This window comes from Grammomys surdaster, unplaced genomic scaffold, assembly GCF_004785775.1.
Source record: "Grammomys surdaster isolate TR1022 unplaced genomic scaffold, NIH_TR_1.0 127, whole genome shotgun sequence".
Classification (NCBI taxonomy): Eukaryota; Metazoa; Chordata; class Mammalia; order Rodentia; family Muridae; genus Grammomys; species Grammomys surdaster.
In genome coordinates this window covers 6,345,900-6,371,998 of record NW_021604585.1, presented here as the reverse complement: position 1 = coordinate 6,371,998, position 26,099 = coordinate 6,345,900, and the positions used below count along the sequence as shown (strand labels likewise).

The 26,099-nt window shown below is 45.2% G+C and overlaps 1 protein-coding gene across 2 annotated transcripts; it reads left to right on the top strand.

Moving 5' to 3' along the window:
- Positions 1-26,099, top strand: Max (MYC associated factor X). Of its 2 annotated transcripts, XM_028788768.1 has the most exons (5): positions 1-263; positions 943-969; positions 8,763-8,870; positions 23,253-23,376; positions 24,624-26,099. In XM_028788768.1, exons 1-5 carry the CDS (start codon positions 228-230, stop codon positions 24,809-24,811), a joined length of 483 nt encoding a protein of 160 aa, XP_028644601.1. In that variant the 5' UTR covers positions 1-227; the 3' UTR covers positions 24,812-26,099. The 2 variants fall into 2 exon arrangements, with proteins under 2 accessions (XP_028644601.1, XP_028644610.1); XM_028788777.1 differs by lacking the exon at positions 943-969.

The window sequence follows — 26,099 nt, the reverse complement described above, 5'->3', positions numbered from 1 at the left end:
GTGTTAGGGGGCCGATCGGGCGTGCGTGCCGCCGTTGATCCGGTGCTGCAGTGAGGTGGTTGTCGCCCGTGTTGTGTGTGTGTGAGTGTGTGTGAGTGAGTGAGCGAGTGAGTGAGTGAGTGTGTGCGTGGGGGCACTCGGCTTGTTGTTGTCGGTGACTTCCCCCTTCCCTCCACCCCTCCCCTCCCCGGCCGCCGCTGCAGTGGCCGCTCCCTGGGCCGTAGGAAATGAGCGATAACGATGACATCGAGGTGGAGAGCGACGTGAGTCCCGGGGCTTCTTCCTTTCCGTTCGGGTTGTCAGGCGGGGACAGCGGCCAGGGCTCTCAGCCAGGCGACGGCGGGAGGGGGACCGGGTCGCCGCCGCCTCCGTCCTCTTCCCCCGGGGCCGGGACCGCCTGCGTCGCGCTCCAGGCTCGCTCCCCTCCAGTCCTATCCGGAGAGGCCTCCTGGGACTGAAGGTGGGAGCAGACACGCGGCCTCTGGGACCCCCACATTCTCCCGTGGAGGAGGGTGTCGAGGCCTCCCTCTCCACTCTGCCCGGCTGGGGGTCCCATTATCCGTCCGGATCCGGGGCAAGGAGACCAGCGCTCAGCTCTTGCTCCTTGGGTCCTTGATCTCCCTACTCCCGTGACCAGTTGATCCTGGGGGTGAAGGGGCTGGGAGTGCTCTGACGCCCGAGAGGGATCGGGGGAGAGCAGACAGTGCTCCGGATCCCTCTTGTCCGGTTCCGATCCCAGAAAGAGGGGCAGCGCCTGGGACCCCTACTAGGCTACGGGGATCTCGCCGGAGAGAGTGGAAGGGGAAAGAGGGAGGGAGGGGTGTCAGGCTGACTCCCCACCCGCTGCTTCCTCCGCCGCCGGCATTTTCTTTCTTATTATTGAATTCGAAGTGTGAAAATAACTTCTATATTTTCTATTTTTTTTTCTCTCTCTTATTCCAGGAAGAGCAACCGAGGTTTCAATCTGCGGTACGTCTCCTACTCTCCATTTCATTTTCATTTCCGTTCAGTTTTGGTTCTTTTTGGAGTCAGAGAGAAAAAGAGATCGTTCTATTACTTTTAATATTCTTGTAAACTCCTCTTAACCGCTAAGGTGAGGTGGAGTCAATTGGGGTTGGAGGAGGGGGGCGTTGCAAATCCTCATGATTCTGGATTCTCGGGTGGTGGATTCTAGTGAGTAGGTAGGCAGGTGAGTGAGGAGGCCTGTGCTGTGAACTGAGTTGTTCTGTAGTGTTCAGTGAAGGATACAGTGGAGGTGTGTGAGAAACGAAAGAGAATTCTGAAGTGAATGGTAGTGTTATTTCAGAGCAAACTGGCCAGCTTTTATTTAGGAGCAGGTACACTTTTTTCAATATCTCCACAGTTGTGTGAAGTTGCGGGCACATGTGAGAATTGCCTTTAGCCAATGTCATGTGACTGCTGCAGACCCCTAGACTCTAGAAAAGCATAGTATTCCCAACAACAACAGTGGGAAAAAGGGGTGCCAAAAGTTAAATATTGAAAGTGTCACCGCTTTGTGTGGTTTGACTTAACATTTGAGAAGGAAAAAAAAATTATTGGAAAGTGGCACTGTAAGGGACAGCTTTGCTGAAAGGTGATGGATGCATCTTCTTAGAGTTTTGATATTAATGGGTTTTTTTTTGTAGGTGTTTCTGACTTTGGGTTGGCCCCATGCTTTCTTGTCTTACTTAGGAGGAAATGGGTATAGATTAGGGAGAGAGAAAAGGAATAGATTCAGAATAAATCCAATCAGAGGAGACAAATATAATATTTGATGGTTGTTAATGGTAAGAAAAGAGAATAGAGTGGGGTCCTCATTCTCTGTGAGGAACAGGTAATGATATAGTCAAGGATAGAGGGAAGAAGTGAGGGTTGGTGTACTAAAGGATGACACTCCTTCTAAAAAGTCAGTAGCCACCTACCTCTGCTGCTTGCTACCTGAGAGTGAGTGAGCTCAGTGTTACCAGGTCTTTCTTTTCTTTCTTTTTGTCCTTCAGGGCTGAACCATATCCCTGGAACTTCCAACTTTATGAGAAATGTTAAAATACTAGAAAGACAGATTATTACTTTTTGGGTGTGTTCATGTGCATTTAATTTTTGACTGTGCTAGGAGTTGAACCCAGGGCCCCCAGCGTGCCATGCAACCCCTCTGCCATGGAGCTACAACCTCAGCCACTTAATTGATTTTTTTTATTACATTTATTTATTTAATGCGTGTGTGTGGTCGTGTGTATGTCTGACTCACATGTGAAGGTCATAAGAACAACTTGGGGGAGTCAGTTCTCTCTTTCCAACAGATAGGTCTGGGGATTGAATTTAGGGTCAGCCAGTTGGTTTGACCATGATGCCTTTACCCACTGAGCTCCTTTACCTTCTAGTTTTCTGATTTTTAAATTATTTGTGGAACAGCCGTTGAGGGACTTGTAAAGAGTTTGCAGGGTGCTTGGTTGCTCAGGCCCGTAAACCCAGTTACTCAGGAGGCTGAGGTAGGAAGATCAAACATTCAAGCCTGCTTCAGTTTACTGAGACCTGCCTTAAGGTACAAAACCCAACCCAACACAGAGTCCTGGGCTGTGACTGAGTACATAAGCTCAGGGCTTCTGAGACTTTGGCAGAAGGGTTGCCCTGAATTTTAAGCCAACCTGGAATATAGAATGAGTTCCAGCCTGGACTACAGCATAAGAGTCTGCCTCAAACAAACAAGAACTCTCTCCTATTGTCTCTTTTCCTAGGGAACAAGACTGCAGGATGCCACATGCTAGCTCTGCTGTAGGCCCTTACTACTCACAGGGTGAAAACAGGTTCTTCAGTTGTATCTGCTTTTCATTAGAGCATCAGATTGTACAGATTCCTTGAACACTAAGAAAAACCTTATTTATTGAGAACGGATTGATTCTGAGCGCAGGTATCTCAGCGGTCTTAAGGATTGTTCTGAGATCCTCACTGAAGATAGATAAATGTTTTATTTATTAATGAAGCGTTACACATACTTCCACGGAAAGTCAAATTCCTGTTTTGTTTTTGGCTATTTTTTTTTTCTTTTGAGAGAGAAGGAAAGGAGTTTAAGCTGTCTTGGAACTCACAGAGATCAGTCCACCTCAGGTCCCGGATTAAATGGGATTTAGTCAGCTGGGATTAAATGTGTACCCTGCTTGGGTACTATTAGTCTTAATATTATGGACTTGGTTGTTTTCTTTTGAGCCTGTTTTACCAAAACAAGAACAACAACAAAAGCAACTTCTTTCCCCCCTCCAAGTCCCTAGTTCTGTTCTAAGGTCTGCTGCAGGGCTTGATGGGGATAGAGGGCAGGGGTGGGACGGCTTGTTTGAAGACTCATCCTTGAATTGGAATTAGGTTTGCCGTTCAGTGAGACATGTTTTCTTTGTTCAGTTATTGTAGGCTTTCTGCTCCTTAAAGCATCCACCTGGATGGTGAGGTAAATTAATTTACTAAATGCTTCCACTCCCACGAGGTTGATCCGTCTAGATATTTTTACTTTTTTTGTTGTTGTTAAGGTGCTTAGGATACTTTCCTTTCACTTTGGGACATAGACAATGGAATTTTTGTTGTGCTGGAGTTTGAACCTTTGAGACTCCTTATTTTCATTCAGTATGCTTACTTATGGAGATTTTTCTGGTTCAAGTTTATCATAGCATAGACAGAAAAAGCAGGTATATTATAGACAGTTCATCTTATGACTACCTTCCTTTATCCCTGTGAATATATCCATTGCTTATTGAAATTTAGTTTAAATAATACATTTTTTTTCCCTAAATGTGAAAAGCTATTAGGTTTTATGTTTGGAAAACCATTAAAAAAAATGTGGACTCTGAACAACCAGATATTTAGGACTGCAGAAAAACTTTTAAAAAGTTATTTGGAACCCATGTGTAGTAGCTCACACCTGTAATCCCAGCACTTAGGATAACTGAGACAGGAGGAGTACCATGAGTACGAATTGAGCTATAGACACACACACACACACACAGATTATTTGGAAATTCTGTGGGTCCTAACATGAAAAGATGATCATAGTTTCTACAGTCAATACAGTGTCTTCCTCATGAAGAGTGCAGGCCATTCAGATCAGTATGTCAGGGAGGCTAACGGAAAGTGAAACTGATCCGCCAAGTGCTACACACGGAAGCAGCCTCCAGTGAGCAGCAGACTATTAGAGGAAGTCACCCCAAACACTAGTTACTAAACTTGATAATTGCAGAATCTCACTAGTACTTTTTGGGGAGAGAGTAAATTGTATTTGCAAGATAAGTTTTTGAGGCAGTTATTTTATGCAAGAGGTCCGTTTTGCTTTATTTCTGTTTTGGATACTTTCTCTGGGAAAGAATGAAAGTATATGTGAAATGTAGGATTCTTGAGTTGTTCAAGAAACCTTCATATACTGTCCTTCGCCGCATCAACATATTGCAGTTACTATACTGGCTGGAGGTTTAAAATAGGCTTATGCTATTTCACTTCTAGTCCTTTCTGGTTTAAAGTATTTTTAACTCCTCAGCTTTTTGCTGCTTTGGAGATTGAGGTGTATTTAGGAGGCAGGGAGTTTGGCCACTTTGGAGGTTCGAGTTCAGGGAACTTGTGAGTCTTTCTGGGATCAGCTTGGTGACAGAAGTGCTGCAAGGCGTACAGTCCTTGCTTCCGCTCAGTGCTTGGCTTTGATGATAGAAACAGCAGCTTTTCTCCCTGCTTGTGCCTGTGAGAAGAAAAGATGGTGCTAAGTTTTTAAAAAGAGTTGATCAAGGAACCCTAATTGATCATTTTTGGGGACAAGGGAGGGTTATGACAGGGGTTTGCTATGTAGCCTGGCTTCCCCCCTGCAGGAATTCTCCTGCCTCGACCTCCTGCCGGGCTTACAGGTGTATGTTGTCAGGCTTGACTTCAGTGTCCTAACCGAGAAGTCCTTCCTCTTAAACAGCTAGTGTAATGGCATGTGTGGGTTGTAGTGTGTCCCCCCCCCCCCCGTTCTTTTAGACATCAAAACATAATAGAAACCTCAAAAGCAAATATATTGACAGAAATGTGTATCACCCGTAGACTTCAGACAGAAGAGCTAGGAAACTGGCGTTAATATCTGCCTGCTAAAGATTCTAGTGAGTTTATCTCATCTCAGGTGCCTGTTGTTCCATGTTGCAGTTTTTGTGTTGAGTACTTTTGAGTTGCTTAGAAATTGTCTTATTTTATCTAATTCACTAAACAGAAGTAATAAGTATACTGCATGAGAATTTGGAACCTTTGTATTCAACATTCTTAGTGTCTCAGTGAGACTAGTTGGATACTCCTGTGACTCTGTCTCCTAAAGAGACACCTTTAGATTTCTGAAACTAAATATACTAAGTAGCCACTAAAGATGACACATATTTCCTCCACATTGGCACTGAGAAGATTCCCCCTATGTGGTGGAAAAGGTGCCAGGCAGCTTGCAAGAAATGGCATTCTGGAAAAACCTCGTACGTCCTTTATAGTAAGGCATTTCTTTCTCCATGCTAGGTCTTGCAGGAAACTGGGTTGGTGAGATACGTGAATGAAGATGCACTTTCAGTGCAGTAAGTTGGAAGGAAATACTCGTGGGAGAATTCTTCAGCTCTGAACCAGTCTCCTTACCCCCCGTGTCCTGTCAGTGTAACGACTGAGCTTACTTTCAACATTGAGCTGCACTAAGATACACATGCTTGTTAGTGTGAGAGGTGGACAAATTATAGGTGAAGCCTTTGCTTCTGTCTGCCAGCGTGGAAAAGTTTGCTGGAACTAAAGCTGAGACTGAGTAAAAGCCTTGGCGCAGACATCAAAGCTGGAAGCAGTTAGTGCTGTAGTTCCTGGTGAGCAGCTGTGTCCACTCTCTGGCATCACAAAGCCCTTAGTACTTCTCTTAATCTGGGACCTTCAGATGAAGAAGGGCTTTCTGACAGAAACTGCAACTTCTGGGTTAAAGAGCAAGCAGCGACCAGCATCTGCTCCTGGGAATGTATAGGAGAGTCATTGGGAACCTGTGCTCAAGGAGGCCTCTATGATCTATTCCACAAGGGTACCACCAGTCCCAGTGTTAGCATGACCAGCCACTTCTCAATATAGGCAGGAGAGTCTGCACTCATCTGAGGTGCTTTGTTCAGCTGCTATTCATTGCTGTGCTGCTTTAAAAAGTCAGTTTATGGGGGGATCTCCAGCGCCTTAAGCTGAAAGTATTCACCTGGTGTTTCTTTCCTCAATTCTGAAAGCTTGGCCTTTTGGGAAAGAGCTGTCAGCAAGAAAAGATGGCTAACAAGGCAGTATAATAGCCTCCCGACTGGCCCATCACGCAAAGCTAGGGGGTATCAGCCTCATCTGCAGCTTAGAAATACTTTCCAGAGAGAACTCTCAGCCTTGTGTGAAGGTGTGTCAGGTTTTCCTATGCTCCGTAAGCACTAGAAATGTCACTTAATTCAGAGTTGCCTGGAATTAGGCATGTGAGTTCGGCATGTTTTTCACGTGTGCTTGCAAATGAGGCTTGTGGAAGGGGAAAAACAAATACACCCTTGCGGCTGTCTCTGTTTAGGCATAACAACTGAGGGGTAGACATGGCAGGAGGGCTTAGTCTAAGATTCCCCCGTTCTGCTAGTTAAATTGGTTCTGGAACCACCACAGAAATTCCATCCACTGCTTGGAGAACAACAGTCCCCAGCCCAGGCTTTCTACCAGGCAGTGGCCTGCCGCCTTTCCTAGCCAAGCCAACTTCTAACTTGGCTGGCTCCCCAGATGAGAAGCCGAGATTTCTGCTCATGGTTTACGGCCAAGTTCACTACAGTCTTCCAACCAAACGACTTGTTGTCCATTTGAGTCCTTTCAGTGCTCAGCAAATGGGAGGGGGTGGTGCATCTTGTGGGGATGATTTTGTTGTTGGGTTAAACTTAGCTCCTTGCAGCATAGGCCCACAGGAAACAGAGCCCAACTTAATTCTAACTGCTTGGGATTTTCAGGGTTCTCCCAGAAAGAAAACAGACAATTAGGGTTTTATTTGTATTAACAGGAGGGATTGTGGGTAACTGGGATCACTGCTTCCGTGCACAACTCTTAAGCTGGGAGGAGGGCCAGGAGCCAGGGTGATTTAGTAGACAGAGGAGTATCTTGGGCTGCTGCTGAGGACCCGTTGATTTTCATGTAAATAGACCATCTTGGAAATTAGAGGAAACACCAGAAGACTAGTCCATGCCAAATGTTGGTCCGAGGTCTCTTGCGCTCCTCAGGTATGGATTGTGACAGGCCAGCTTACCTGGGTATTGATGTTTTAGCTCCCTCAGGCTGTCTCACACTGCTGCTGGAGGGTGGCTGTAGTTATCTTTCCAGTGTTGTTCAATATCCTCTAACTCAGGTGCCTCATTTCCCAAGCTTAATTGTCCTCTCAGATTCCTCATTCTATTTTCCAGAGAACTAGTTGAGAAAATATTTTGCTTTACAGTGAACTGAGGTTTAAGAAGGGTTAACTTTACAAGTCCTGCAGGACAGTAGCTGCTGGGGATTTGTATCGGATTAACAACTGAGGTGAGGCACCCGGGGGATCAGGAGGGAAGTGCACACCTCTCCAGGCTCTTCTCTGGAGTCTCACAGACTTTAGAATTGATAGTAGAAGAATTTCAAATCCTTTTCTTCTCATGGCTCTTGTCTGATTTCTGTCTGACCACCTTTTCTAATACAAGGATTCTTTGGAAGCAGCATTAAACCAAGTTTACACTTGTTGCTGCATTTTCAAAATTCCTGGCACTCTGGGCTTAATCGCAGGTGACTCTAATGTATAGCTAGGTTCTTTAGGCTAGCTCAGCCCAGCCTGCTCTAGTCAGGGTAAATTCTATAGAGTGTGTCTATAGTGCCTGAAGTATAGGTGTGGTGAAGTACCTGCTGAAGTAGGTCCTTGTGTTCTGTATAGAGGGAGATGAAGCTCCCTGACAGTGCTCCCTAGCACGGTGCCCCCTAGCACGGTGCCCTACTCTCTTACCCTTCCTGATTGCTTGCTTGACAGTCCTGGCCCTTGACAGCTAACTGTTTATAATTCCAAGCAGGAAAGGTTAAAGGCTGGTTAGGGTATTTAGAAAACTGCCAAGTGGGCCTGCCCTGCTGCAAGTGCCTGAGGGAATTTACCAAGAGCATGTAGGTGTCAGAAGGTCTGTTGCCCAAGAACTGCCTTTCTGGCTCAGTCTGTGAGAGGAAGCATAAATGTAGTTGGCACATCTGTCAGCTCTGTCAAAGTGATGTCAAGTGCAACTTAGGTTTGGGGCTCTCTTGTATGACTTGATAAGTGGATATGCTAGGGACCTTTAGCAGAAAGTGTCAGAGCAGCGCCTCAGGATGGTGGGTTTCCTGTGGACAGAAGCACCCCTCTTCCCCAAGTCTCATGGTAGAGGTGACCGTAGCTTGTGCGGTGCCCACTGGAGCTTTCCTTAGTTACATTCCAACCACGGACTGGCAACCGCTCCATCCTGTAGGTTGGAGACACTTACTGGAGAGTCACACCTTGTCTCCTAAATAACTTTGATTTTACTTGTGCATGAGCTGGATTCATCGTGCTACTTTGGATGTTCCTGTTGCAAGCCTTGCTCACCCCTTTCTCCCCTTTAACAGAGCCTAATTCTGGAGACTCCTTTCCTAACTGCCCACCTCACTCTACAAATTTTCCCAGTCCACTTGCCAGGGACAGCGCTGACTGCACACACTTCCAGGCTTTTCCACATCTACCTGTAAAAGAAGTGTGTTACTAACATGCTCTTTCTTCATTCTCCTAGGCTGACAAACGGGCTCACCATAATGCACTGGAACGAAAACGCAGGGACCACATCAAAGACAGCTTTCACAGTTTGCGGGACTCAGTCCCATCACTCCAAGGAGAGAAGGTGAGTTTATTGACAAAGCCAGAAGCTTGGAACTTACCAGGACATCCCTTCTGTAAAGAAACACAGTCAGGTGGCGTGGTCTCTCTTTTCTCTTTTCTTTTTTTCTTTTATTAATTCTTTGGAAGATCCCCACACATCTCAATTGTTCTTGATTATCTTTAGCAAAAACAGTGTCAGTTCTAACAGAGTTGTTTTCAAGACATCCCTTTCAAAATTGGAGATACTATAATTTATTACTTTTTTATTTATTAGTGCTGGGGATTGAACCCAGGGCCTTCCTTGTACATGCTAGGCAAATGAATTAGTCATTCATGACATTATTATAACTATATACTATAACTGTATAACGTGGTCCATAATTAGTTTGGGATCACTAAAGATTCCCCAGGCCAGCAACTACCTAAACCTCTGTGGGAATGTCTCTTGTGTAGTTCAACGTAAGTACTAAGTGTAAATGAACACTTTGAAGCAGGTGTGTAAACCTACCTGGCACCAGTGATTTCCAGTTCTGACAGCTACTCTTCCCAACATATGTAAAGAGCATTGTAAGCTGTGGATCAAAAAAGTTGAGACATGTTCATATGAAAGAAAAGTAAACTAATCATTCTCATTCTTCCTAGTGGCCTTTTGAAACTAGTGTTTTCCCTGTCGAGGTAAGGGCCAGCTGTTTCTAGCTTCCAAAACCAAAAGCTTTGAGCAAAAGCCTATGGGTTAGGGTCACTCCTTGGAATACAGAAAAAACATTTGTTTGCACAATTAGTTCCAACCTTGACACAGTGTTGCAACAGGCTGCGTTTTGTAGCCCCCTTGGTCAGCTTGTTTGTCTGAAAAAGCTTCACTGTATAGTCAGACTGGCCTGAATTTGGGACTCAGCCAATCTTGCCTGTTAGCATTATAGGCATGTACTACTACGCCTAGCTTAAGAAATACTTATAAAAACAGTATTTACTCTAGGTATACTTTAAATGGCTTTACTGCTTTGGGTCTGTGGTAAGGGTCCTGAATTTGATTTGTTATCCAAGATTAAGTTTTTCATGTTTAGCCGGGCGGTGGTGTCGCACGCCTTTAATCCCAGCACTTGGGAGGCAGAGGCAGGCGGATTTCTGAGTTCGAGGACAGCCAGGGCTACACAGAGAAACCCTGTCTCGAAAAACCAAAAAAAAAAAAAAAAAAAAAAAAACTTTTTCATGCTTATAAAAAGTTGAAAAGTTGTGCTTTCTGTTTTGTCTATAATGTGGCCTTCTGTGTGGTTGATGTATGGAGTAAGACTAAGCTTAAAGGAAAACATGAATAGGCTGTGTCAATGCAGTATTACAAAACCAGAATTTGCTGTGCGTTAAGCCCACTTAGTATATACTTGATTTAATGGCCTTGAACCAAGGTACTTACTGGAATAACAGCATTCCTGAGTATAACACTGAGCACCACAGGAAATCTTTATGACTGAGAGACACACCCTTTGTGCAAAAGATTTATCTCTGATGCATGTCTGCCCTGTTGACAGTTGATGCTTATTCCGTATGCCACAATGTCAGTTAGCATCGCTTGGTGAGCTGACTTACCGAGGATGTGCTTCTCAAAGGGTGGGCTGTGACCCACCTACTTCCAGTACCAAGTGAATTCCTGGGAGTAAGCCTGGTAGTATGCAGCTGCAGCAGTCAGTCAGGTACATCTGAGGCATTCTGAAGAGTGAAACCACTGGAAGCGTAGCTCACGAGCCACAGCTGCAGCTCTTCCTTACATGGCCTGTCTTACCTTGCTGTTACATTCTTCTTTAAGTCCTTACAGTTTTATTATACTAATTCCTCTTGCCCCTTTTCTTTGAGGAAGTTGAAGTTTGACATTAGTAGCTTACAATGGAATGAGTAGTTTGTCATTTGTGGTCCTTTTTTCTCACTCCATTCAGCAAACATTCATGCAGGGTCTATGAACACCAGCCACTGTTCTTAGCAAGAACAAATAGTTCTTTTATTTTAGCAAGGAAATAATAGAAGTTAAGTAATCACTACAAACATGGGCATGGTGGTAGCAAATGCCTTTAATCACAACAGGTGGAAGATCAGAGGCAGGTGGATCTTTTTAGTTTGAGGCCAGTCTGGACTACATATTAAGTTACCGGGGCTCTGTGTTCTTTCGTGTGCAAGTGCTATGGAGGAAATCAAGGTGGATGGATTGGTGGAATTTTAGTTGGAACAGACAGATCTCATTGGCAAGATGGCCTTTAGGCCGATTTCATGGAAGAGAACTGTCTGTTTGGCGCTGGGCATTCAAGGCAGGAGGAAAGCCCGTTGAAGAACCTTGAACAGGCCAGAATGGATAAGGAGTGAGTGAGCAGATGATACCAGCACTGTGTTGTAATTTCTTGTGTTTGCATGTTTGTTGAGATGGGGTTTCTTGTATCTCTGGCTGGCCTGGAACCCACTGCATAGTTAAGGCTAACTGTGAATTCCTCATCTTCTGCCTCCACTTCTTAGTGCTAGGGTTTGGCTTAGTTTTTTTTTTTTTTTTTAAAATTCAGGAAAGAGAACCTGATTTAATGAGCCAGTCATCAGAGCCCTAACCTGCCCGTTTCAAGCTGCCGTTCTTACTTCAGAGGCCTTCCTGTCCTGCTTTGCTCTTAGCTTTGGCTGCACCAGCCTCTGTGTGTGTGAAGGGCAGAACTTTTCATTATTCTTCCGTCTGCCAGCAGGCTCACAGGTGCAGAGAGGCTTCAGTTCTGGAACCCTTCAGTCTCTCAGACTGACTTCTCACCAAATGTTGCAATCTTCTTAAAATGTGGCATTGGAACCAAAGGAAATTGACTCATTCTTGATTTGAATTGCAATGGTTAAGGTTGTGACATGTAAGTGGTCATGAAATGAATGTTCTGTGTGAGTTTGGGAGAGCTCAGCTCAGATTGTTGAAGGAAAGCCTTTGATCTGAGTGTCCTTTGATGTCAGCACCTTTATGTGCCAGGTGACTCTACAGTTAACATTGCGATTATGTGATATGTGTCCAAGCCTTTTTTAAGATTTTTGTTTATTTGTTAGGTTTGGTTTCTCCAGATAAAGTTTCATTCTGTGGCTCTCAAACTGGCTTGAATTCACAGTAATCTGTTTTAGGCTTCCAGATAGTCACTTGAAAACATGAAGCCTCATTTTGTTTTGTTTTTTGTTTGTTTGGTTTTTGGTTGTTTCTGTTTCATGTATGTGTGTGGGACTTTTTTTGTTTGTTTGTTTGGTTTGGTTTTGTTCTTCTGGGGTGGAAGGGTTCTGGTTTTTGAGACAATTCTTACTATGTAGTCCTGGCAATCATGAAACTCACTCTATAAACCAGGCTGGCTTCAAACTCAGGAGAAATCTGCTTGACTCTGCTTCCCAAATGCTGGCACTAAAGGCATGTGCCATCAAGCTTGGCCTTGTGTGTATGTCTTTAAATATACAAAGAAATGAGTTTCATCATGAGCATTAAATATAAATAACATTTTACTTTGTTCTTATTTATTTTTGAGACAAGGTCTTAATATGTCGCCCTGCCTGTCCTGAAACTCACTATATAAACCAGGCTGGCCTTGAAATCACTCAGATCCCCCTTTCTCTGCTTTTTTTCTTTTTTTCTAAAATATATAAGGAAAAATTGATATTGATTGAGTTGGATCCTAACCAAGATACTTGGGAAGAGAATATGGTCTTTTAAAATTTACTGTGGAATTTTGTATAGCATGATTAGAACTCATAATTCTGCTTAATCCTCAAGTACTTAGACTGTAGTACTGTGCCACTGTGTCTCACAAGGAGAAACGTTTTATTTATTTATTTTTGAGACAGGGTCTCATAGCTGAGGCTTGCAACCCCCTAGGTAGTCTTTGTTGACATAGAATGTATAGTGATTTTCCTGCCTCAGCCTCCTAAATATTGAAATGATATGACATGTGTCACCATGTCTGGCAAGAAAGAAAACTTGAAATAAGACACAAACTCCATTTATTCCTTGTTTCTTGTATTCATATGTTAAAATAAGCACCATAAAGAATGCCTGTCTTCCCTAACTCCTGTAATCCTAGCACTTGGGAGTTTGAAGGAGGATACCTATAAACTCAGGGTGCTGCTCTTATAGGGACTTGTGTTCAATTCCCGTCTTCCACATGGTGACTCACAACCTCTTACAACTCAAGTTCCAAGAGACTGACCTCTCGTGAAAATAGTTTTCTTTAAAAAGACAGACAGGTAGACAGAAAAGGCTAGTAATCTCGGAGTTGTACTGAACACTTGTAATCCCAGTACTTAGGAGACAGAGGCAGGAGGACTAGAAGTTGAAAGTCATTGTCAGTGACATAGTGAGTTCTGCCAACTTGGGCTGAGTGAGGGCCTGTCTCAAATGCAGCCTTTTTTAATATTTATTTATTTATTTGTTTATTTATTTAGTGCTGGCTGTTGGGCAATCACTGTTGTTGCTCCTACTCTTATCAGAAATGGGGGGCCTGTTCAAGTTCATGACCCAGTCTGTGGCAGAACAGGACTTAGAACCAGGACTGCTGAGTTCCATATTTCTACAGTACTGGAGGATAAGCAGTCTGAGGGTATTTTAAAGAAATCAAACCTGTATAGTTGGGCAGGCATGCATCACTCAAAGGCTGAGGCAGGCAGATTGCCACAAGTCTGAAGCCTGCCTAAGCTGCAGTGACCTATCTCAGGGAAATCAAGTCTCCCTCTACTCATGCTAGCAACCTTACTTAAATGCAGTAGGGCTCACCAAAAGGAAAAAATAAAAAGTTGTGAAAGTAAAGGGGGGCATACTGAAGAGAGGGGTAAGGGGTTCAGTGGAAGGGTGGGGAGGGTAATGTGGGAAATGCGCTCAAAGTTAGATAGATAGATAGATAGATAGGTAGGTAGGTAGGTAGGTAGGTAGGTAGATAGATAGATAGATAGATAGTCAGTCTGAAATTACAACAACAAAGAAATCTAGCTTAAGAAGTACTTAAGTCTTGTCATTTCCTGAGAGCTTTCTTGAGATAGCTCCATTAATCTTAGCAGTGTGTAAGTTACTATGAAGATACTCGTCTAAAGCGGTTTATTCAGGTTACACCAGAATGAAGAGTTGAAGGTCACTTCAAGTCTATAGATTCCTTGTGACTTCACATCTCTCTACTCAGCCCTAGAAAGTGGCTCATTCCAGTCAGTGGTCATTCAGATTATCATCAGGCCGGGCGGTGGTGGCGCATGCCTTTGGTCCCAGCACTTGGGAGGCAGAGGCAGGCGGATTTCTGAGTTCGAGGCCAGCCTGGTCTACAGAGTGAGTTCCAGGACAGCCAGAACTACACAGAGAAACCCTGTCTCGAAAAACCAAAAAAACAAAACGAAAAAAACAGATTATCATCAGTCCTGGGGTGGAGAGGGGACCTTCATACTCTGTTGTCTTCCTCTTGTAGTGTTTGTTTGGTTTTCTCTTGTAGTCTATGAGTTGAAGGTGTATTTAAAGGCAAATAGCTTTGTTATGGCAAAGAATATAATGGTTCTTAGCAAATATTCAAATCCCAGTGCTGTCTTACCAATATTTGTGTGAAGACTGTTGCCTGTGCTGTGCCACCATAAGGACCCCCAAGTCAGGAAACCTCAGGCCTAGTGGAGGAGCTCTGTCTGTTGTGGTTGTAGTATCTAGGAGACGCCTCATTCCTGTAGATGCCCTGAAGGGAAGCAACTCACCCTAGCCACACTGTATCCTCTTCTGGGCTGTTGGCAGAGTGTCTTTGAAATGGAATAGAAACCATAGCCCTGTCCATTTCACCTCACCCATTAGCCAAACTCCAGTTTGGGTAGGTATCGGCTTCTGTTTAGATCCTTATACACTGTTTCTGTGTCTTACCTCCAAGGTCTCACCGACCAGCATGGTAAGGATTCAGCATTCCTTGCCTGCTTTTCTCTTCTTAATAACCCTTGTATCATGGAAGAGTATATCTGCTTCCTGTTTGTCCAGAAGGGCCATTGTCAACTTGTCTGAGGTCCTCCTCAAGGTCAGACTCTAGTCTCAGGATCCAGCTGATGTCTGACTCTAGGGCTGTGTCAAAGCATTACCTTGTACCTGCATTCCACCCTTGCAGCCTCCACCTCCAGTCCTCTCTTGTCCTTAAACACGCTTGTTCCTTTAACTCCTGTGGCTCTATAGGCTCCTCTGTCTTAGTTACCAGGCCTGACCCTGGCTAGCTTTCAAAGTTAGATGGGATCTATGTTTCTAAGCTTAATTCTATGACTAAAGGTGATACTTCTTGAGGAACATCCCCAGTCCATACAGAGCCAGGGGTGGGGCTTTCCCTTGGGAGGACCAGGAAGGAGACTTGTTACCATTCTTGTTTCCTGAGATTAAGAAAGGTACAGACTAATCTAGAGCTTTCCTTTATTTAACATTACTCTTTCTTTTTTGTCTTTGGACAAAATTGCAAAAACTTCAGAATAGTGGGAAGAAAAACCAAGTTTGTGTCTTTCTCTAACACAGCTACAGTTTCCCTTTGTCCTCAGAGTCTTTGATATCACTGTCTAGTAAACAGTTACTATGGACCACAAATATATCTAAGTAGAGCTTAATGTAAATACAGCTAACCTTTATAGAAGATCTACTAAAAACTGACTTCTGTGGTCTGGCACGGGCCCTGTGTATAGAGCAGCAGTGTGAGCCTGAGGTGCTGAGCTGGATCCGCCCCCCCCCCCCACCCGCCCGTGTGCAGCCACAAGCAGTAACTCACATCTGTGATTCTTGCATTCCAACTGGGAGATGAGAGGTAAAACCAGAATCTATAGAAAGAGGCTGCAAATGTGAGGGTGAAGTACAGGCAAGGGAGAGGTTGAGAGTGGGGGGCAATGTTATATTTTAATTATTAAAAATATAATTTAAAAATTTAAAGCAATGGACTAGAATATACAACTTCTGTATTCAGAATTATTTAATATGATTTTTGTTTGCATTGCCCTTTTTCACTTTTAGAGAGAAAGATGTGGTGGTGGTTGTGTTGTTTTGTTTTGTTTTTGAGACAGGGTCTCAGTCAAGCTGTCCTCAAACTGCCATGTAGCTGAGATTAGACTTGAACTCCTGATCCTCCTGCCTCCAACCTCCAGAGTGCTGGGATCACGGTGTGTCCCACCATGTCCAGTCCCTATTTATTTATTTTACTAAGTATTAAAAATTTTACACACACACACACACACACACACACACGCTCACTGCAGTTTAGACCAATTGTTCATGAGCTCTGTGGCTAAAGTAGGATCACACCGAGTAGTGTAGTAAACTTTACTCCCTGTGTTGCTTGCCCTTCAGTTTAATGCGACTGAAATGGATCCTACCTTAAAGTAAATGTCAGACTTGTCTTACTTTTCCACTGTAAGCTGTTGTTTTAATTTTCAGCCTAGAGGCTGTAGCTGGGGCTCCGTAGGTGGAGAGCTTGCTTGCCTAACATGCCCAGTGTTGTATCACCAGGTGTGGCAGGGCATACCTGTGATCCCAGCACTTGGGGGTGAAGGTCACAGTCAGCCTCAATTTAATGTGTTTGAGGCTATCCTGGGCTCCATGAGAATCCCCACTCCTAATGCATAGAATTGATAAAGTCTAAGAAGCAAGGGCATCTGTTACTCTGTTCTGGTCTCTAGGCGCACTTGCCATGGGTAGTGTTAATTGTTTGCTTCATTTACAGACCCTAGTTTTCCCAAATGATATATCATTCATATTTATCCATATTTCTGTTGACCAGTTTAGGGTTTGTACACGTCTTAAATTGTATAACTCAAGTAGCAATAATGAACAGTATGATGTGTTTGGCCATTCTGTATGCAGAGTACCTCTCAGGAGTTAAGTGAAGAGTACTAGCCATTGGCTGTGCTCTGTGTTGCAAAGATACCTCCGGGAGGATGGTTTTCGTCTAATTCTCTCTTTGTGCATTCTGAAGTCTTTCCCTAGAGTTTGACTTTCTCTCAGTTTCTTTCTTTCTTTTTTCTTTTTTCTTTTGGGGGGGGTTGTTTGTTTGTTTTTCGAGACTTGAGTTTCTCTGTGGAGCCCTGGCTGTCCTGGAACTCACTCTAGACCAGGCTGGCCTCGAACTCAGAAATCCGCCTGCCTCTGCCTCCCAAGTGCTGGGATTAAAGGCGTGCACCACCACCGCTTTCTCTCAGTTTCAGCATCACTGGACCTTAGAGGAAGACTAACTTAGTAAGCAAGAAACTAATGATTGCTTTAAAATTTTATTTATGACCTTTGAAGGTAAATGCTTTTGCACATGTTGTTACTCAGTAGATCTGTTTCCTCTTGAGGGAGCTATGTGCTATACTTGTTCTCATGAACAGTTTGATGGGAAGTACCTCACCTTCTCTAAGGGTCTCAAAGCACAGTTAGCCCTTACTGTTTGAAAATAATCTCCATGGCTCCAGCTGTATATACAGTGGAGGATGGCCTTGTCAGGCATCGGTGGGAGAGGAGATCCTTGGTCCTGTGAAGGCAGGATGTCCCAGTGTGGGGGAATTCAAAGCAGGGGAGGTGTGAGTAGATAGATGGGTGGGGACACACCCTCATAGAAGCAGCGGGGGTGAGGGGGGAAGATGGGATAGGGGGCTCCAGGGGAGGCGGGGGGGATAGGGAAAGGGGATAACATCTGAAATGTAAATAAGTAGAATATCCAATAAAAAAAATCTAAAAAAATAAAAGAAGAAGAAGAAGAAAAAAGAAAGAAAATAATCTTTGACCCTTAACCCAAAGCCTTGCAGTGTTTGTCATTTCTGCCCTACCTTAGCCAGGTCTGCCAAGAGCCTGGAAGCATGAAGCCTTTAAGGAATGGCACAGACTGTCTCCTCCCTTGCTACCACTGATGAGTTCTGTTTTAAAGTAAACTACTTTAGAGGACACCCACATTTGTGTACATTTGCAAATTTTCATCTCCAGAAAGTGACTTATTCCACAGACATATACACCAGATTTGCCTGCCCCCTCCCCCACCTAAGGTTCTTCAAGAAAGGATCTTCCTTGTAAACTAACCTGGCCTTGTGCTTACCATTCTTCTTCCTCAGCCTTCCAAATACTGGCATTATAGCAAATGTAATGGCCCAGCGTGCCAGTGAGCTCCTGACTGGGGATAGGGGTGAGCGTGGCTGCTGGGTTCAGGCCCTCCCTTCAGGAAGGGAAGAGGCACTCCTGATGCTAATGTCTGAGCCTGCTGTGCTCTCCCTTGCCTCTTGCCCCTATTGTCTAAACCAATTTGGCTTTTTATACAAAAACAGGTAAGTGTAATAAGATAGAGAAGTAGAGACGTGGGGCTTTTGCTCTCCGTTGTGTGGGGCAGCAGGTGGTAGCCAGAAGAAGACAGTGTTTGGGAGTTGGTTCTCTTCTACTGAGTTCCACCCACTGTGCCATGTCACTGACCCTGTCTGAAGACTGCTGAGAACTACTGTCTTACATATGACTCACTAGCCGTGACATGGCTGTGTTGATGAACCTCAGGAACCACACGAGCCTTAAGATTCCAGTTAGAATCAGCTGCTTTTGAAGCCTTTGAGTCCTTTTATGAAAATTTTGCCAAGACACCTGGATAAGTTTTTAGAGAGAGGCATGTACATCTAGAAATGATTGGCCTTTCCTGGAGGCCGCATGCTGTCACATCTGGAGTCGTCTCCATTGTACTTTGTGGGTTTTTTTCCTCCTTTTCTGGGTTTCTAAGACACAGGGAAGCCAGCAGCACTGTGGAAGATGACCCTTCAGGCTGTGCCTCTCCCAGCATTTCTTCTCTCCTGGGAGCCTGTTAGGTCTCACCTGTGGAAAACAATGTTCTTTGATGTTATTACTATTACAAGCTGGTAGTTGTTGTTACTGTTTGTTTAACTGATTTTGTGTCTTATTTTTTAACCCAAAAGACTACTTTCAGCCCAGGCCTGTGCCTGTGTAGAACTGGCTCACCATTGGGCCTTAACTCTACTATGAGGAAAACACCTTCCCTGGGGCAGTCCTGGAAGACACATCAGTGGTTCTCCCCAGGTCCTGTCCTCATCTTCTGTTTTTCTCTCCATGGTAACTCTGTCTCTGCAGTTCTCTTGACCTTTTAAAATTAGTGCTACAACAGCCTCTGTTCCTAAAATGTATCTGAGACTTGGGTCAAATTCTGACTACTGCCTACAAGTTAACTAATGTCTGGTAAGACAGACTTTGTGCACCAGTTTCCCCACACAGAAGGTTGTGAGGAGTGCCTGGCACCCAGTACTCTGTGAGCTGCTGTTGTTTCTGTTCACTGGCTACTACTCCTGTGTTTAAACATGGCTTGCAAGAAGAACTGGTAAGGCTGCTGAACATCTCCCTGTGGCTCTTCATGCTTCTGTGCATGTGTATAGCAACAGGAAAAAAAAAATCATGCACGTGCTTACTAAAGCAATGGTTAATGTGCAGACACATTGACTTGTGTGAGGTTTCATGTGGCCACAGAACTCACGTGAACATTGTCAGTTGACTCAGCTGACTAAGAGCCTTTTCAGAAAACAGAAACTGAAAACCCAGGGCCATTCCATAGTCCATGCCATAAATCCTAGGACCTTTATGTTTATTGTACGGGTTCTATGAACTCCTAAAAGCCAGGAAGGTCCCTCTACACACCATATCAGTTGTGGATGCTTATGTAGTCTTGTGGTTTGAAGAGATGAGAGGCATTTATTGCAGAGAAATCTGGCATTTTCTGACTTTAACCTTTTGTTCTCTTCCCTAGAGTGCATGGAAATGTCATATTTTGTGGCATTTTGTATCGTGTGTGTGTGTGTGTGTGTTGTGTGTGTGTTAACTTTTTAGACTTCTTGAATATATTGAAAGGGACAAAATAAAATAAACCTGACCATTTTCTAGGATTGTTGACTGGCCAGGGGCAGCCTGCCCATGTGACCAAGGGCACTTCTGCTTTTAGCAGGGGCTAGAAGAAGGGCTCTATTGTGTTTAACTTTAAGGATGCCTTGAACACTGGATTTAATAGTCAGCGGGCTGCAGGGGTGCACAACTTTGATCCCAGCACTCAGGAGGCAGAAGTAGTTTGAGGCCAGCCTAGTCTATAGAGTGAGTTCCAGGACAGCCAAGGCTACACAGTAGTAAGTTAATTTAAATTTTTTTTTAAATTAAAAACAAAAACAGACCAGTGTTCTTTGAGGACCTCTATTCCTAAAGCACTATTCTCAGTCTTTATAATTCCGTCTCCACTGAAAGCTACTGTGAGTGAAACTGCCGTCACCTAGAGGCCTGTGGTCACCCTTCTGGCTTGAGGTGCTCGCCTCTCACTTCATCTGAGGGTACTGCTTTCGTGGTTTCAGTTGTAAGTACCTGAAAGAGAGACTGGGAGAGCATGGCCTGCTCTGTCTGCTGCCCCGCAGTGTCAGCCCTGGCCATCTGCAGACATTCTCATTTCCAGATTCTGCTCGTCCCCCCTTGCCCTGGACGCTGCACATGTTTGGTTAAGAAATAAGGCTGTTTTCTGGGAACTGTTAGGAAAATACCTTTAAAATAGGCAAATTTAAAAAGAGATTGTACACACTTCTTTTTAATCCCAGTACTTGGACTGAATTGGGACGATCACAGTTACAAAGTAGATCTGGACTCAGTGAGTGAGACTGAGGTATAAACGTGCACAGGGATTTGTGAGTGAAGGAGAGGGTAGAGGACTTGCAGTCAGTAAGGAGCAGCTGTGACAGGAATGTCTGTGGTACAGATGGGTACTACAACACTGTCTTCTGAACCCCAACCCTGCCACCTGCCATTCTCGGCTAAGCAGCTTCTGTGACATTTCTGTCAAAGGGGCAAGATGTTTTTAGTCCCTACTAATTATGTGCTCCCTCCTCATTTTACCAACTCTGCCGTCAGAAGGCTCTTTGAAGAATGGAAACCACTGAGGTGTTCATTGCTGGGTCTCCTCACTGCACTTACACAGGCTGGCCACTCAGCTGAGGAAACACAGCCAGCTTTCCCCCACCTCATGCCCTTGTGCTGCTCTGCCCTCGATCTAACACAGTTCATTCACTGCTTCATGTGGGGCATGAGCAGTGTGCAGCACCAAGGCCGGTGTCTACCACATGGTGGGTTGTCCCTCAGAAGCCACCTCCTGAGTTGACATTTCTAATCTGTTAGTACACTTGTCAGCACTGCCTGTGGCTTGTCTGCATACAGATAACACTTATCTTCTCACTAGACAGTAAATAAGCTTACAGGCAAGAAGCTGGGACGAATACATGTTGTTTCCCCACAGCGAGTATATGCCTTCCACATAACTCCTACCAGATAAAATGATTGATTGACTATGAATGATCTCTCTTGAGCACATGTCCTTAAGGAAAGCCTGGAAATTGTAATGTTTCCAAAGACTGGTGAAAGCTCAGGCCTTGTACACCTCACCTTGTCTACCCTAAGGTCTGTCAGTTGATCATTAGGATTTTTTTTAATATGAGTAAATTGAGATTTGCTAGTTTGAGCTGGACAGTGGTGGCGCACACCTTTAATCCCAGCACTTGGGAGGCAGAGACATGAGGATTTCTGAGTTCGAGGCCAGCCTGGTCTACAGAGTGAGTTCCGGTATAGGGATAGCCAGGGCTGTACAGAGAAACCCTGTACAGAGAGAGAGGGAGAGAGAGAGAGAGAGGGAGAGGGAGAGGGAGAGGGAGAGGGAGAGGGAGAGGGAGAGGGAGGGAGAGAGAGAGGGGGGGGGAGAGATTGATTTGCTAGTTTGAATACTGGTGTGTTCTTTGCCTCCCCTCACTGTTTTCTTGTGGTTTTGGAGAAGTAGGCTGAAAAGCAGAATTGTCAAGAATGACCCTTTTGAGGGCAAAGCTTTGGAATGCTCAGCCTCTGGAAGGAACACTAGACTTCAGGGCTGCTCTGCTGCCCGCCCGGCCTTGAGTTTATATGTAGACCAGTTGATGTGTAGAGCTGGGGCCCTGGCTCTAACTCTGGCGAATCTTCCAACAAGTGTGATTCTAGGGGCACCGTAAACAGTGACCTGTTGCTCACTCCGTCGGCTTATTTGTTAACTTGTTCTCATGAGCCAGGCCCACACCACCTGCTATAATTGTAGAGGTGAGGCTGTTTCCTGGGGTGTCTCAATTACATGTCCTTCCTGTGTTGACATCAAGTACTTAACAGCTTTCATGAGTGAGTCTCTCTTCAGACAGGAGGCAAAAATGGTGATACAACAGGAGTGTTGTTCGGTTGAGCCTCCTTACCAATGCTCTGGGGGTTTGGTGAAGTCTTAAGACTATGATAGGAAAAAAATGTACCCACTTTCATTCCAAGCCAGATCTACCCCAGCCCTTGATCTTGTCATCCTGAACCACCAGCTGCCTATAACCAGGGCCTAGCAGAGTCCATGTGGCCTGAGCTTGTCTTTCATTATGTAGTCCAGCTATGTCTAGTATACACAAAGCCCTAGGTTTAATCCAGAGCACCGTATACAACTGGGAGTAGTTACCCCAGCACTTGGAAGCTGGAGTGGCATACTCAGCTACATAGTGAGTTCAAGACCAACTTGTCTCAGGCGTGGGCAAGCTGAAGACTTTAAAACAAACTAAAGAGTGTATGTGTGTGGTGGTGGTGGGGGGGAGCTGGAGAGATGGCTCAAAAGTTAAGAGCACTATCTGCTCTTCCAGAGGTCCTGAGTTCAATTCCCAGCAACCACATGGTGGCTTATAACCATATATAACAAGATCTGGTGCAGGCATACAGGCAGGCGAACACTGTATACATAATTAATAAATCTTAAAAAAAAAAAAAAAAGAACCAGAGGGTTTAGAGTGTAGCCCATGGCTGTAATTCTAATACTTGGGTAGCCTGCCTGCCTGGTCTTAAAACCCTATTTCAAACAAATAAAAACTATAAGAAAAAGATTCAGCCAGGCCGTGGTGGCGCACGCCTTTAATCCCAGCACTTGGGAGGCAGAGGCAGGCGGATTTCTAAGTTCGAGGCCAGCCTTGTCTACAGAGTGAGTTCTAGGATAGCCAGGGCTACACAGAGAAACCCTGTCTCGAAAAACAAAAAAAGAAAAAAGAAAAAGATCCAGAGGGGATGAGAAGAGTACACAAGTTAAAGAGTCAGAACAACTCTAAGCCCAGGCCATCCACAGACTAGCTGGTTGTTTTAAATAAGCCAGTGTTGCTCTCTGGGTTCCTGAGCTCCTGAGACTCTGTGTAGGTAAGTTCTGTGAGTTGCGTGAGTTGCGTGGCACTTTGGGATAAAGACCATTTACTCTTGCCTTAGCCTTTTCCATCTGGCCACCCTCCTGTTTCCAGCTTTTCTTTCCCTCATGCTGTTGCCAGGGAAGGGCATGGTTCTCCTGCTGTACAGACTTGGTCTTTATTTTGTTCTGTTTTTTTTTTTGTTTGTTTGTTTTGTTTTGTTTGTTTTTTTATATTGCCACAGGCATCCCGGGCCCAAATCCTAGACAAAGCAACAGAGTATATCCAGTATATGCGAAGGAAAAACCATACGCACCAGCAAGACATTGATGACCTCAAGCGGCAGAATGCTCTTCTGGAGCAGCAAGGTGAGCAGCCAAGCTCATGGGGCAGCTGGCCCTGCTGTGCCCCAGCCAGGCTGGGCCTTTCACACCTGGGCCTTCGGACAGAGCTAGAGGACCATGCCTCAGAAGCATCCTCAGCCCGGCTGGCTCCGCAGGCCTCGAAGTTGAGTGTTAGAGCCATCCTGAGGAAAGACCAGACCCTCCAGTGAGGAGATGGAGGAGCTAGGGGATTGAACATCCAAAGGCTTGTATCTTTTCTAGCCTGATCTCTCCTTTTCTTGGGGCTCAGGTTCTCTACCTACAGTAAGAGTCACACCTGGTGTCAGGTATTTGAACAGAGCTTTGAGATCCTTGCAGTAGAATGTGCCATGTAAGTACCAGAGTCTCCAGGAGTTCAGGGACAGTGAGCCCTCCCCATTGTCAATAGTAGTCCAATCAGGGCAGCCTATGGGCCAGGCCCCTGCTGTTCTCCAATGCTCACACCCGCCTTTTCCTACAACCACAGGGGAAAGCGAGAGCTGATCAAGTTCTTTGTTCCTGGGGAATTCACTTCTCTTCCTCCCTCATGGAAGATGCAAGTAAAAGGAAATGCAAGTACCCACCTGGGTTAGAACATCTCACATAAAATAACATGAAGGGTTGATCCTCCAGGGTCAAGCTGAGCGGAACCACGGGATGGGCAGTGGGCGGCGGCAGCGGGTTGGATGATGGGCCGAGCAGCCTGCATGTAGGGGTGTCTGTTGAAAGGCCCAGGAATTTTGTGTGTATTGGTGACTTGCTTCCAAGTGTCCAGCTTGTCATTCCAAGTGGATTTTGTTCATGAGAGCCAAGTCAAAAGTTTTCTTTGACCCAATCTATTTTGTCATCCTTTCCTGCTATCATTGGGCCTTCACACCTTCATGGAGCCTAGCATTGCTAGGCTAGCTTCTTCTCTATCATTGCATTGCTCAGTCCAACAGGGAACTCTTGCTCTGGTCTCTATGCTGGGTCCATGGCAGGACGGTGTCTCATCACAAGCCTTCTCTTCAGGGTGGTATGGCTGTGGCTGGCCATGTCTGCTGGGCCCCCAAGCCCATCTGGGAAAGGAAAAGGGGGAATTTTCCGGAAGTGTGCAGGTGGAACAGCCACCAGAAGGGAATGACTTCTGAGCCACCCTGTGCCTTGGGGGCCAGCAAGCAAACCCTTAGGAAGAACAGGCTGGACCCTGAGTCTGAGACTGGCTGCTCCGCATCCCCAGAAGGTGGTAACACGCTCCTCTGGTTGCCTTGTAGTCCGTGCACTGGAGAAGGCAAGATCAAGTGCCCAGCTGCAGACCAGCTACCCCTCCTCAGACAGCAGCCTCTACACCAACGCCAAGGGCGGCACCATCTCTGCCTTCGATGGAGGGTCAGACTCCAGCTCAGAGTCCGAGCCTGAAGAGCCCCAGAGCAGGAAGAAACTCCGGATGGAGGCCAGCTAAGCCACGTGGGGCAGGCCAGCAATAAAACTGTCGACTTTTCCGTCGCATCCTCCTTCAGTTCGTCATTAGAACCCTCAGAACCATTGAGAAGACTCTTTATTTTCCTTTTCTCTTTATTAATTGTTATTTTTGCATAGAAGCTCTTGGACAACAGCTCTCATCCCCTTCCCTCTGTCCACTATTTTTAAATGTGTTCCCTTCAGGGGTTCCTGTCCCCACCAGAAATTTTAAACCAAAACACCCTAACTTGGCAGCTCTTTCTGTGGAGGACAGACGGCCGGCCAGACCTCTGAGTACATGGTGTCCTGCCCACCCTACCAGCTCCTCTAGCCCTCAGAGCATGTGCCTCGAGGACGCCTGCTCTGCTAGGCTCTCCTCCCAGTCCCCCCTCACCTCTGTTTGGTGGACTTTGTGAATCTCTGAACTGCTCTGCTTTGACAAGATGACCAGATTGGAGTAATCAGAGCTAACCCCTCTCCTTTGTAAGGATCATTTTTTTGGAAAAGCTGTCTCTCCTGTTGAAAGGCCAGATTCTTGAAGAAGTTTGTGTGGTAGTAAAGGAATGCGGGGACAGATGTGCAGCACCCTTGGCACGGTCACTCTCCAGCTGTTTACACCTGCACAGCCAGCCTTCCAGAAGGCCACAGGACGCTGGTACGTATAGGAGCCGGCGGCTGTGAAATGGCTCTCAGGAGTGGGGGTGGCTATGTGGGTGGGGCTGGGAGGGACTTTTAAGTGGGGGTAGAGGTTTTGTATTAAGGGCCAGTGATGATGTTTTGATATTTATTTCCTGCTACTGAAATTTGAATCTGAATGAAATACCCCTATTTCTGATGATGTCGATATTGTAAAGCGACAGATTCATAAAGTAATGATCAAATCTTCATTTCTTTCTGTGTGTATTTCTAAGAGACAGAGCCAGCCATTTTGTATGTAAATACCAAGAGTGACTTACCTGGTACTAAACCCACAGCCCAGTCCAGCCTCCCACCCTACTTCTTTCCTCCTGTCCTGGAACTTGTCGCCACTGTGACCCAGCCCTGGCTCTGGCTGTGGTCAGCAGCCCCCAGTGAAGGCTTTCTCGTCTTTAGGCTTCATTTCTGTGTCTTTTCCTACTGTTGCCGGCATTTGCTGATTTCTAGTGTATACTTTGTAGTCTCAGTTGGTGTTTGATTCCATTCCATGGAAATAAAAAGTATGTTGTACATACTGCCCAAGAACTGTCTTGCAAGTTAAGGCTTCCCCCTTTACTATGAGAATATAAAAATAAAGACTTATTTTATCCTTG